Source organism: Mustela putorius, unplaced genomic scaffold (assembly GCF_011764305.1).
Source record: "Mustela putorius furo isolate JIRA1106 unplaced genomic scaffold, ASM1176430v1.1 tig00003834_pilon_pilon_pilon, whole genome shotgun sequence".
Classification (NCBI taxonomy): domain Eukaryota; kingdom Metazoa; phylum Chordata; class Mammalia; order Carnivora; family Mustelidae; genus Mustela; species Mustela putorius.
This window is the reverse complement of record NW_025421987.1, coordinates 90,027,702-90,040,968: the sequence shown is the minus strand read 5'-3', so window position 1 is coordinate 90,040,968 and position 13,267 is coordinate 90,027,702. Positions and strand designations below refer to the sequence as shown.

At 41.2% G+C, this 13,267-nt stretch overlaps 1 protein-coding gene across 6 annotated transcripts in view; it reads right to left on the bottom strand.

The window, feature by feature from the left end:
* The window catches only part of TP63 (tumor protein p63), a 223,116-nt gene that overhangs the window by 72,097 nt on the left and 137,752 nt on the right, over positions 1–13,267 (bottom strand). For all 6 annotated transcript variants that reach the window (XM_004745254.3, XM_045088723.1, XM_004745249.3 and 3 more), the window contains one exon: positions 9,309–9,563. In XM_004745254.3, coding sequence (XP_004745311.3) covers positions 9,309–9,563 — 255 coding nt within the window. The remainder of the gene's footprint in view (positions 1–9,308; positions 9,564–13,267) is intronic.

The window sequence follows — 13,267 nt, the reverse complement described above, 5'->3', positions numbered from 1 at the left end:
CTGCATGACTGGTGAACTTGAAAATTCCCTATTTGGCATAACATGATCAGAAATTACATTCCAAGCTTTCGGACATTAGTAATACAGTAACAGAGTGGCAAATTATACTGTTCTCTTTTCCACTAAGACATCATGGGTCTTCATTACTACATTCGAACTAAAATAAGAATGCTCATTCTATTTGTAAAGTGAGAATGTTTCCCTAACTTACCTCACAATGAATTAGATCTAGGATCTCTGGCTACTTTCAAATTTTCTTTTAAATTTCACCTGAGGGCAGCCTGATGATGGGGCCATAATCATTATTAAAAACCACAGGAGAGACTGCTGCCAAGATCATTACCTTTAGACCTCCATGTGTCTAATTACAGGACCCCTTGTTCTAAAAGCCATTCCATGTCTACAGAACATCTGCAGGGCTTCAAAGAGTCTAACATTTTCCCTTACAATAAACTCTCCTTTAATCTCAGAGAATTGGAAGTGGTTGAGCAGAAAGCTATGTTATCTCAAGTCGTCTTCCAGTCATGGTGACCAGAGTAGACATAGTAATTGATAGTGATATAAACCTATGAGGATATATTTTATGCACATGCTATACTCATGATGTGACAGGTGATTGCTAAACCCCTTTCATGAGAAAAATACATCTGCCCTTTTCCACCAGAGGGGATGGAAGCCATGGCAAGACTTGGTCATACTATGGAAATGGCTAATTATCTGGGATGTGAGTGGAAGAAGGTGCCGAATTCAGGTATGGGAATGCCCTCAGAGCAACATTCCCTCAATAAATGGTACATATCATTCTGGGCTGATTTGAAGGGATCTTTGTCAAGCTTAACGATATACTGTGTTTCTTTTGAGTCATTAAAAATTCTTATGACATTATTCTCTGTTTACACCTCAATTTTCAAGTCATTTTTCTTCTGGCACACACTCTACTTGCCAATTAAAAACAAGCCATCAGTTAGTGAGCTGAGAAAATTGATTCAACTCTCTTTCAATCTCACTGCCCTTTTCTGATTGCAGTTTGGCCAATTTTAGAGAGGTAAGTCATAGAGTCCCATAAATTCTCCAACGATAAAAACAAAAACAATCAGATAAGATCCTTTCCTTAGACAAAGGATCCAACAATGCACAGTATTCCATATTGTATACAATAAAATTCTACTTGGAATGAGAAGGTGAAAGTCATTTACTGCAAGAAAAAAAACAGAAAAATCTCCAATGACAAGCATGTTGCTTAATTTATTGTAGAAAGGGATTAATCTATATAAGTTTTTAAAGGGATAGAGAATTATTTATGAATGAAACATATTTACTGGTAATCTCTCCCTTAGATACCTGCTCTAGTTTCCAGTTATATTATGTAAACTTCACATAATCTTCCCTTGTCACTGTTCAATATATGACAAGGTCAACATTCAGTACGTCTATTGTTTCCTTTGGTCTAGAGTGTTTTATGATTTTTTTTTAAACTAAATTATTACGATCATTTAAAGATCTGCAGATATTATGTGCAAATCCAGGTTTTCAAGCTGTTTCTGAAAATTTATTCTTTTAATGCCAGGTCTACTTTCTCCCAAAACAACGGGCTGAGATTGCAAAGGACAGACCTTGTAGGCAGGGCACATGATCTCATCTTGCTGCCATCCTTGTTCTCATCATTCAATTCCCACTGATATTTGGGTTTGCCACCCCTCAGGTGGCCCATATCTAGTCAACATGATCTGTTAAACCAAAAGGGCCTGATAATCTTATTCCCATTCCTTTTTTTTTTTTAAATAAATTATTTATTTATTTGACAGAAATCACAAGTAGGCAGAGAGGCAGGCAGAAAGAGGAAAGCAGGCTACCTGCTGAGTAGAGACTGATGTGGGGCTTGATCCCAGGACCGTGAGATCATGACCTGAGCCAAAGGCAGAAGCTTAACCCACTGAGCCACCCAGGCACCCTGCATCGGATTCCCATTCTTGATGAAACTGTCTATGGTGACAGATTTATATCATGATCTTCCCAATATTAATCCACCATTCCAGGAAAGCAAAGCTCCAGTGAAAAAACAAGGTACTGAGTGGCTGGTGAATTCCTACAAAACCAAAACAAAAAATTGACCAGTACTAATGTCAACAGAGTGATGGAGAAAAAGGAGATGGAAGGGAAGAAAGGGACGGAAGGACTGAGGAAGAGGAGGATCGGGAGAAAGAACAAGGAGAAAAACAAAAAGAAAACTTTATAGTGGAAAAAAGAAATGTCAACTTTATTTAAATTTGCTATTTATTTCTTTTTAATTAAGTGGTAGTTCTCATCACATTAGATATAATAAATCAGTGTCAAGATTTTTATTTTTACTTTTGTTTTTTTAAAGATTTCATTTATTTATTTTTGAGAGCGAGAGAAAGAGAGATGACAAGTAGGCAGAGCAGCAGGCAGAGGGAGAGGAAGAAGCAGGCTTCTTGCAGAGCAGGGAGTCAGATGCAGAGCTCAATCCCAGGACCCTGGGGTCATGACCTAAGCAGAAGGCAGAAGCTTAGCCCACTGATCCACCCAGGCACCCCCAAAATATTTATTTTTAAATAAAAAGCGCATTCAACAAATCATTCAGAATAGTGTGGGAGGGGCATAAACATTAGGTGAAACTGGTTTATCCCACATACATTGACCTAGAGTCAATCTAAACAAATTAGGGCAAACATGCTGATGAAGTTATTCTGCCCTGCCCTGGGGCCAAGAGCCCTGCAGTGTGTCTTGTGATGGAAATTCATTTTTAATTCCAATCCAGGGTCAACCAAGTAACAGGAACCATCACCAAGAATATTCTGGCCCTTTACTTAGGAGAGTCTTCCTCAATGCTTGGTGGACTAAGAAATAGCTTGGCTAACAGGCGACTGTGCTCAGTGTTATTGTTTCCTTCCTCATGAGAGGGGCACCCGAAGGCACTCCTCTATGTATCTTCGGAGACTTATAGGACAGCTATGTCAGGAAGTGAAAATAACCTCGTTATGGGTAACACATGTATCACTAGCAGGAGCCAAGTCTTCTCTCCTGTCCCTCAGCAATAAAACCTAACAGCCACTCAGTGATGAGATCAGCTCCAATTAAAGCTCGAAATTTGACGACAAAAGTGTTTCCTTAGTGTAAAGCAGTTGATAAATCATTTTCACGATGAAAAACTTGGTCTGTACACCATGTCCTTTGATGGGCTATTCTTAAGAGTTCTGAGATTCCAGAGGGCCACGCAATGGCCTGGCTTGCATTAGAATTCTGCAGAGCTGGCAGCCTGATTCTGGAAGTCTTACATTTCAGGTAACCTGATGACAGGGAGGGTGGGCCACAGGCATGCCTCTCAGCTCGCCTGTGAAGCCAAGGTAAGAGAGCATGCAGGACTGATATGCTGGGATCAATGAAGCTCTCCCTGGGGAACTGGCTGTTCCCCTTTCAAATACCACCTCCCTAATCTCTCCACTTGCTCAAGTCAGACTATTCAAAGCTCTGAACAGGACATGAAGCTGGCATGATTAGGAACGGCAAAGGAAAAACGCTCTCTTGAAATCATGAGTAGAGGCAAAAATCATCCCTTTTACGGATGGTTAACAAAGTCAGAATTGAGGCATACTGCTTGGAACTGGAATTGCTTCCTTTAGCCGTGAAGAGAAAACAAAGTTTCTTTATATTTATTACGGGCCTGTGTAGGCTGGACAGTGTGCTGGGCACTAGGTCAGGAGGCCTACCCTCCAAGACCTTTAAATCTGTGAAGGGAAAAATCACGACAGAAAAAAAAAAAAAATGTATGGCCAACGACCAGGTCTTTATCTCAGACAAAGCACAACAATCACTAACGTGAAAGTTTTTCACAGTATTCACACACAGATAATACTGTACATCATGGGTTATGACAAAACAGCTCTCAAACTGATAAAGGTGTGTGAGGCTGATCATCAAGACAGACTGACCTATATTCCCAAGAGGACTGGTCACTAGAGTCTGAGGAAAGGGAACACTCTGCCCCCAGAAGTGATGTTCTCACCACACCTCTCAGTTCTCAAGTAGCTGCCACAGAAAGCTTATCTTTTCCTTAGCAATAACTCCAAAAACATTCCAGTCAGTACACATGATTCTCTTCAATAGACACAGAGTAATGTGTTACATGGACATGCCACAGTCCATTGAAACAGTTCCCACTGGTGAGCGTGTGGCTTCCCTCCAGAACTCTGCCACCACAAGTCAATATATCAACTCTTCCATGAGTGAAATCCACCGTTAGCCTTTATTTACCAGGACGACTAAAAACAAGGCATTGCCACAAACAAAGTGGCCGATTAAAAAATGAGACATGTTGAAGTCAACAGTTTCTTAAAATCTGGAGAGGACCTTTCCCTGTCTTAGGTAGGAGGGCCTGTGTCTGCTTGGGCAGGCATAGGAAAACAGCAGAGCCGTCCTGTGGGAGTCTGCATATGGGACGACCTGTTATCATTCTACATCATCTAATTCATATATTTGGATAGTGGATAGTATCACAGTTCCTTGGGGCATGCGAATAGCACCAAAGCACTAAGGGGGGAAAAAAAAGGCAGAAACTTTTTGCTTTGCATTCTTTCAAATTATTGCTGGTTGTACAACTGAACCCTCACAAAACTGTAATAAACTCATGAAACAAAGGGATCAAAATTCAGATTCGGCAAACATTTCTATTCCTATGAGAAACTAGTATTACACAGGTCATGCAATCCTCATAATAAGGAATAAGCATTAACATCCTATTTGGACAGGTCCCATAGGCTGTGAGCAAATTTCAGAATCAAAATCCACACCTAAGTTTCTTGCCATTTGTCTTTTTTGTTTCCTCTTTCTTTCTCTTTCTTTCTTTCTTTCTTTCTTTCTTTCTTTCTCTCTCTCTTTCTTTTTTTTTTTTTTAAGATTTCATTTATTTATTTGACAGAGATCACAAATAGGCAGAGAGGCAGGCAAGGGTGGGGGGAAGCAGGCTCCCCACCGAGCAGAAAGCCTGATGTGGGGCTTGATTCCAGGACCCTGAGATCATGACCTGAGCCGAAGGCAGAGGCTTTAACTCACTGAGCCACCCAGGTGCCCCATTTTTTTTTTTTTTTTTTAAGATTTCACTTATTTATTTGAAAGGGAGAGCATGAGCAGGAGGAGTGGCAGAGGAAGAGGGAGGAGACTCCTCACTGAGCAGGGAGCCCAGTGTGGGGCTCAATCCCAGGACCTCAACACCCAAGCTGAAGGCAGACACCCTACCAACTGAGCCACCCAGGTGTCCCTCTTGCCATTTCTAAAATACCATTCTGTCAACCTTCTGATGGCTCCTGATTCTTTGCCATGATCCTAGACTGGCACCTCAGGATGTTAAAGGGGAGGCCTTCCTGAGCAGCAGCAATTAGACTCTAGAAAGAAGAAAGGAGTCTGAAGCGAAGTCCTAAGTTCAGTGTGGGTTTGGGTTTGAACGTATGTGTACATGTCTGTGAGATATGGAATATGGAAAAATGTTATCACACTTCATTTTATTTCATCGGAAAAAGTTTAAAATAAATACCTTGCTTTTATGGAACTGGAAATACAATCACATTCGTTGTTTAAAAAAAGAGAGAAAGCAAATATGCATATATGCTTTAAATATATTCATTATATTTTGGCAGTAATTCTGAGTAAAACCAGAATGAAAAGAGAAAACACGAGAGGATGATGACAAGTGATAAAATGGTACTAAAAAGGTTTTTATTAAAAAATTACCAGGAGACGATGCAGAAAGTGTGGTTCCTCCTCCTGACAGCTGCTTCTGCTACTTCTAGTTTGTGGGCAGTTTTAAATGATAGTATTTTATTTTGAAAAGTGGCTTTAACATGCACAGATGCCAAAGAAATAGGTGTTGTGTAATATGACATTTAAAAAGCCCTCCATCAGCTCAGTCTCAGCTCCGTACCACACAGGGCCTGGATATCCCTCCATGGTTTCTTCTATTCATTTCCAGGAGAAGCTGTCTAGACAGGACGGCAGAGAGACGTGAGCTGGGAATGGGAGGTCCTGGGTTCCTCTCCCTCCTCGACTGGTCATCAGCCTTGTCACCTTCACTCCTCTAAGCTTCCTCATTTATAAAAGTGGGGCTGACAGCCCTCGTTGTGAGGCTCAGTCAAAATAAACAAGTGAGATGATAATTTTTAAAAATGCGAGGTGAGCTGTGAAATGTGTAAGCCTAATGATTCAAAGACCTGTACCCCTGGGGCAAATAATACATTATATGTTAATAAAAATAATTTAAAACAAATGTAAGGTCTATGTCTAAGTGGAAGTGCATACAGATTGGCTCAGAGAGTTAGATACTGCTGCTTGGCTGTTTTAGGTGATCTCAGTAGCTACACAGATAAGGGTTTGAGGGCCCTAAATTTAGGAGAAATATCCCTCTGACTAAAATAAAAGTGAGGGTGAACAAGAAAGGACTTACTAAAACTCTGGGGATGCCTGGGTGGCTCAGTTGGTTAAGCCACTGCCTTCGGCTTGGGTCGTGATCCCAGGGTCCTGGGATTGAGTCCCACATCGGGCTCCTTGCTCAGCGGGGAGCCTGCTTCTCTCTCTGCCTCTGCCTGCTTGTGTTCTCTCTCTCTCTCTCTCTCTGACAAATAAATAAATAAAATCTTTTTAAAAATAAATAAATAAATGAAGCTCTGAACACCATCTGATACACTGGCAGGAGAGAAGGGACATCTAATTAGGTCACCCCGTTCTATAAAATCAATAGAGTAGATAGTAGACAGCTGAAGAGAAGCCCAAGAAAGGCAAAGCAGCTTAAGTAAGGCTGTTCTTTAATGGTAGGCAAAGTTTCTAATGAGAACCTAAGTCCTTCTGAAAATGTCCTAGTTTAATATTTTATTTTTATTTGACATAGAGAGAGCACAAGGGGGAGTGGCAAGCAGAGGAAGAAGCAGGCTGGGGAGCCTGTTGTGGGGCTGGATCTCAAGAACCTGGGTTATGACTTGAACAGAAGGCTGCTTAACTGACTGAGTCACCCACATGTCCCAAGCACCTCTATGCTGCTAATTACTTCAACCTCACCGTAAGAAAAGAAAGTAGGTATCACCAGACTCATCGTTATCCTCATCAGAAGTACTGACTGAACTTGAGAAAGATGAAGTGACTCAGCTAAAAACTCACAAAGATGATCATATCTAGAATTAAGGTTTTCTGATTTCCAAACAGTGGCTCTTCCCATAAATAGCAGTGACTACCCTGTCATTCAGAATACTGATCTCACTGTTGTCCCATGTCAGGAAACCTAAGTATACTCAAGAAGACATTTTCTCTCTTTCTTAATCTACCACTTAGGTATAGCTCTCCAGGCTTTTTTCTATGACACAATTTAGTTCTCTGAGGAAAGGGCTTGGATGGTTCAGAATCATGTTCAAACTGGAAGAAACCTTAAGAACGTTAAGATTTCTGTATTTCTGTATGAGGAGCTGATGAGACCAATGTCATGTTCCACCTGCAGCACGCTCCACCACTATGATCCTTAAACCATGTTAGAGGGAAAATGCTCCATCATCTAGTGGCCTCATTGTGCCCATTAGCCCTTCAGGTGTGCTTATTCCTAACACAGTGGAGCTTGGCCCCGGTGTGCAAACAAGAAAGTGTTGGCCTGGAAGATCAGGGACCGTGAACACCCAGTGGGTCATCCCTATGCTAAAGCGCACCATGAGCCATTTATAAAATGGCGCTTCTAGCAGATCTTCAGCATGCTACTACTGAGACTGATCAACCAATATTTACTTAAGGTCTAGGGACTCTACGTTTACTCACCTTTAGTGTCTGTCTCCAGGATTATTACAAAAGACCCTCAAGACTGGGACATAATTGGTAAATAACACATGGGAGGAAGATCAGATTTTAAGCTTTTACTTAGACTTTATGTTTGAAGTATGAACCATGACAGAACCGCTTCTCAAACCATGAAAGAAAAGCCCCAAAATAAAAATTTTGATCCCTTTTGAACATCCTGATGTGGAAGGGTAGAAAAAGAACACAATCTAGTGCGGGAAGGGAGAATCCGAAATAGGTCCAACAGCACAGAAGCCTCTGTCCCTTCAGGGATGTCACTTCAACTCCACATTCTTAGCTTTCCTCACTAGGAAAATGGGAATTATAAAACTTGTCCTACCTAGCTCACAAAGAAGCGAAGACAGAATGAGGGCACACATGTGAAACTACGTTGGGATGTAGTGCGTAAATGCAGATTGTTTTATAAACGATGTAGAGCTGGATTAAAGCTACAGTGAACTAGACTCTGTAACATAAAAAGTAAAACACTTTCCAGAGAAATCTATTTGCCAACGGGGGTGGGAAGATCTGCTAAAATAATTCTAAAGCTATTTATCAGTAAGATGATAGTATCTGGAAGCACTTCTATAATCCATGCAAAGAGTAAGTTGTTTGAAAAACATGTGTACCATTTTGCCACTTTGGTGTTGGGCATCCTTTGTTCAAGTAGTTAAAACCAGTCTTGTAAGTCTCCTCCCTCATATGTGAACTTTATTTATAATACATTAGAAAACAAACTTTGAAATAGAATAAACATTCTTGTACCTTTTTAATTTTTGAAAATATTTCCATGTACTCTTGGAAAAGTTATATATGCAAAGTTCATTTTTCCCCCATTTTTAACCAGAATCTCTTTGGACTAATTGAAATTTTAGAGCTTTCTTTGAGGAAAAAAATTCTAAAGATAGCAAATATATAAGTATCAATAAGTTACAATTTGTGCTATAAAACCTACAAGTATAAATGAATTTAGCCATTCTATAATAAATGAGATTTTAATTTCCTATCACTCCATGTTTGCAATTTAATTTTTTTAACCACACATTAATATGACATTTACTTCTTCAAAGTAATGAGATAGTAACTATGCTAAACTCTTAGAAATGCAAGCCTGTATCCTATGCCCATGATACTTTTTGTTAGAATAATGCTTTATAGTTTTCCAAAAACTTTCAGGTAGAGGACTCCCCCCCACCCCAACTGCACAAAGCAGGGGAGAACAGATCTGCTGAAATTGCCAGAACATAGGGCTTTGGTTCCAAGATTGGGGTTTTTCCCATTCAATGGCACTTTTTCTCTCTCAGGTTCTGTGTTAAATATTTAAAAATAAAATGTCCATGGAGGACAGTGGAAAACATTCCACCATTCAAAATGGATCTGTAAGCTTTGACAGAGGAGAAGCCGCTGGGAGGGGTAGTGAAGACCACCCCCCGCCCCTCGGATTCAGGGGTCAAGTTGAAGGGCACACAGGGACCCGGGGCTCTTACCGTCCAGGTGGCCGACTTGGCGGTGCTGGACTGCTGGAAAGACACGTCGAAGCTGTGCGGACCCGGGTAGTCGGTGTTGGAGGGGATGGCGGGGGATGGAGAGAGGGCGTCGAAGGTGGAGCTGGGCTGCGCGTAGGGCGACGGCGCCGTGACGCTGTTCTGCGCGTGGTCTGTGTTGTAGGGGCTGGTGGACGAGGAGCCGTTCTGGATCTGCTGGTCCATGCTGTTCAGGAGCCCCAGGTTCGTGTACTGTGGCTGCAGGACACCCAGAGACCCCAGTGTTAGCTATGTTGGTGGCAGATCATTGCTCTGAGAAGGCATCATTTGCTGCCTGCATTCTACAGAAATTGAAATTCACATTCAGAAATGAAACTTCACATTCCGGGTAAAATGACTAATTTGTGATACACAGAAAGAGCAAGGGAAGTCTAAGGCCTGCGTGTGTTTTGTAATGACCCACAGAGATCACAAAGCTTCACGTGCAGCTTTTGGAGACTGTGGTCTCCTGAAGAGAAACAGATAGTAGAATATACGCAATGATTTTGTGGTAGTACTGTCTAGTGACAGACAGTGACTGTGTGTGTAGTGAGGAGAGCATAGGGTATAGACTTGAAATCACATTATACACCTGAAACTAATGTAACATTGTGTGTCAACTATATTTTAAAAAAAAAAAAAGTAGAATATGTGCTCATTAACAAACTGGACAAAAATGTCCAGAGCTCAGTAGTTATAGAGAAGTTCTTTAAAATAAATAAAAACCACCTACTATTTCTTTTTTATCCCCTCCCGCCATAGTATTCAGAATAAGAAAGAACACTGGGTAGAAATGTTTTAAAGAGGACTTAAGCATAGAGTTGTTGTATATGGGGCAAAATCAGAGGTCCTCCAAACTTCCCTGTAATCTTATTGTCTAAATTCTGTCCCAGGGTACCAGGAATGCCACCCCCCACTGCCCTCTGCCCCGGGCCCTGAGGACTTAGTTCAGCAAGACTGGAGAAGCATGGGTAGTAAGGTTAGGGAGAGCCACCTAGATATTTTTAAAGAAAACATGCTAGTATATCATCCAAGCATAACCTAATTTTTTATCTGTTCTTTCGTTTTCTTTGTAGCCATTTCTTCTTTGCCAGAGTAGAACATGTGTAAGAGGAACATCATCTAGTTATGATTAACATTCTATATTTGATATAATTTAGAAGTACATTAGTTCATATAGCTCCTCTCCCAGATACTTGTAGGTCTTCTGGGCCAACAGGCACGCAATAGGAGGCACTTGATAGGATGTACATGGAAAGAAGGAATTGACTTGTCATTTAATCTGGGAAAAAAATGCATTACTATCATAGAGTGGGAGAGATCTTCTCAAGCATCAGCTAGTAAGCACAGAGTGGGAAAAAAATGCATTACTATCATAGAGTGGGAGAGATCTTCTCAAGCATCAGCTAGTAAGCACAGAGTGGGAATTCTGAAACCAAATCTTCTGACTCTGAGTCCAGGCCCTGCCCAGCACCATCACACCTGAGACAATTCAAGTCCTTCCTAAACTAGAGTCAAAACGGGCACATTTCAGAAGGGGCAAGCACCGGATGGTATAGTTTTTTGTGTGTGAAAACTTCTGACTCATATTGATCTCGTTCTTTCTTCAAGTTCGTGAAGGGGAAAACAAAGCAAAAACAGGAGAGAAAAGTAGTCTCTTTGGTACATATTTTATAAAGGAAAGGAGGACTCTGGCTCTTCCGTTGAAGGATAACTGAGAGTCCTTGACCAAGTAAAACTGCGGGGAAGAACAGACTCACAGAGAAAGAGAAGCTGGACGAAAATTGTCATTAAACTGGATTATTTAACTAAAATTTAGGTTTTTCACACGGGGGGGGGGGGGGAGAAAGTACGAATTCGGCCATTCCATTCAGTCCAGAGAGCATCTGTCTAAATGCTAAAGGCCGCATGTCCATTCCAGTACATTTATACATTCGCATTCCACGGCCGGATGCCACGTCCCCATTTGCTCTTTAAATCACTATTAATCTCTTTACACTTCTCCCCATGCTGACAAGAGCAGCTGTTTGTCTTGCCTTCTCTCCCCTCTGACTTCTCCAGCTCCCATTCCTTCCTGTCCTCCAGCTTCAGCTTCCCCTCCTGACAGGTGAGGCAAAACTGCAGGTGAGTCAGTGGAGAGAATAAAACCTGAGGCGCTGGTGAGTGTCCACACCCCTGCCCCCCGCCCCTGAATTCAGCTCCTCAGGAGGTACGCAGGCCTGCAGCAGCAGCCTAGGAATGGGATTGAAAAGATATTATTTGTGTTCAAGTTAAGGGTCAGCATGCAAAGCACTCCTGAAGGTCCTGAAGGAATCAGATAATGCTCCTGGAGGCACGTGCTTCCCTACAGCGGTACAATTAGGGAAGCAGCCGGCCCTGACAAAAAGGACAAAGGAACCGGCTGAGCACTTTCTCACAGGCAGTAAAATGCCTGTGGAGTCACCCCTTTCCTCCTCCTTCCAGCTACAGAGAATGGAACTTGGGCTAATTGTGGGCTTGGATGAGAACAAAGAAACTTCGTCCTTTGATTTTTTTTTTTCAATATATGTAAAGAGAAACGTTTTGGGACCAGCGTTAAAAGCCAGTGAGCAAACACTCAGTGCTTCTCGAAGGACTTAAAAGACATGGAGAATGCATTTACCCCAGAGGCACAAAGGAGACCCCTGGAATAGCAGGAGGACTGAAGGTATTGGGTGGTACTAAAGAAACAAGAGACTGTATTCCCAGGCATGAAGAGCACTGTAGGTGCTGATGGCTAAGCTTTTAAAGGGCAGCATTTTTAATTCTATACAATTCAGGGGAAATATTTTACTTAATAACAGAATGTGGTTCCAATGCTAATGCGTCAACTTATGCATCATAAAGCTGGAATTTTCAGATGTAGACAAAGAGCGGCTTACTATCCAAGATAAAAATGGGAAAACACATTTCAATTCAAACTTTCCTAATTTTACTTTAAGGAACCATAAGTAAGTCAAGTAGTGTACTCAATTGTCTTCTAAAAAATTAAAACCCTAAAACCAACACTATTACTCTTTAATTTAGCTAGAACAAACAACAACAACCCACCAAAGTTAAGAATTGCATGATTGGAAATCTACTTGGATACTTTGCAGAGCTTTGTTAAAAATCAGTGTCATAAACCTGCCATAGGAAGCAGTACTTTTGAAGTTAATTTAAAAAGCATTCATTGAACAACAACAATTTCTTATTTGACGGGAGAAGGGACATGTTGACAGAGGAGGATTGGAGGCTGAAGGCAGATCAGCGGAGCCAAAAGGAACATGAGCAGTGCAGACAGGACCAGCAAAATCATTTGTGTGACCCTTTGCAAAATGAAAACGCAGGGCCTCTCCGTCCTAGTTTATGGTTCAAACAGGTGATAGCAGAGCATGAAACAAATACAGGGCCCCTTGTTACTGTTCTCTTTTGTATTTATGGATGAAGCTAGCTCTGAACCATGTCAATGAGGATAATATTCATCCCTCATGTTCCACCATCCCTATGTTCCACCAAAGTGAACATAGTGGGGGAAAGGGAGCAATGTCTGTGCCTCTTCTTTATTATAATCCCATAAGCACAGAGGGGAGAAACTTCTGTTTTGCTGGGATGCTAATGTAATGCCTATTTACAAAGACCAGTAGAAGAGCCGCAGAAGTTAAAACCTGACACTTCAATGTCAGTCCAAAAAACTGCCCTCAGAAGAATTCTCTGGCATTGCCTATGTCCCATATATTTTTTATGTAAGAAAAACTATTAGAATTTGAAAGAAAACAAAACAAAAATAAAAGTAGATTGTCCCTTTCTAACCACAAGTTACCTTGATCTTGAAAAAAAAACTTAGCATACCCTACAGATACTCAATGAGTGAATGAATGAATGAATGAATGAATGAAAAATGTTATAGATCTACCCCATCCTGT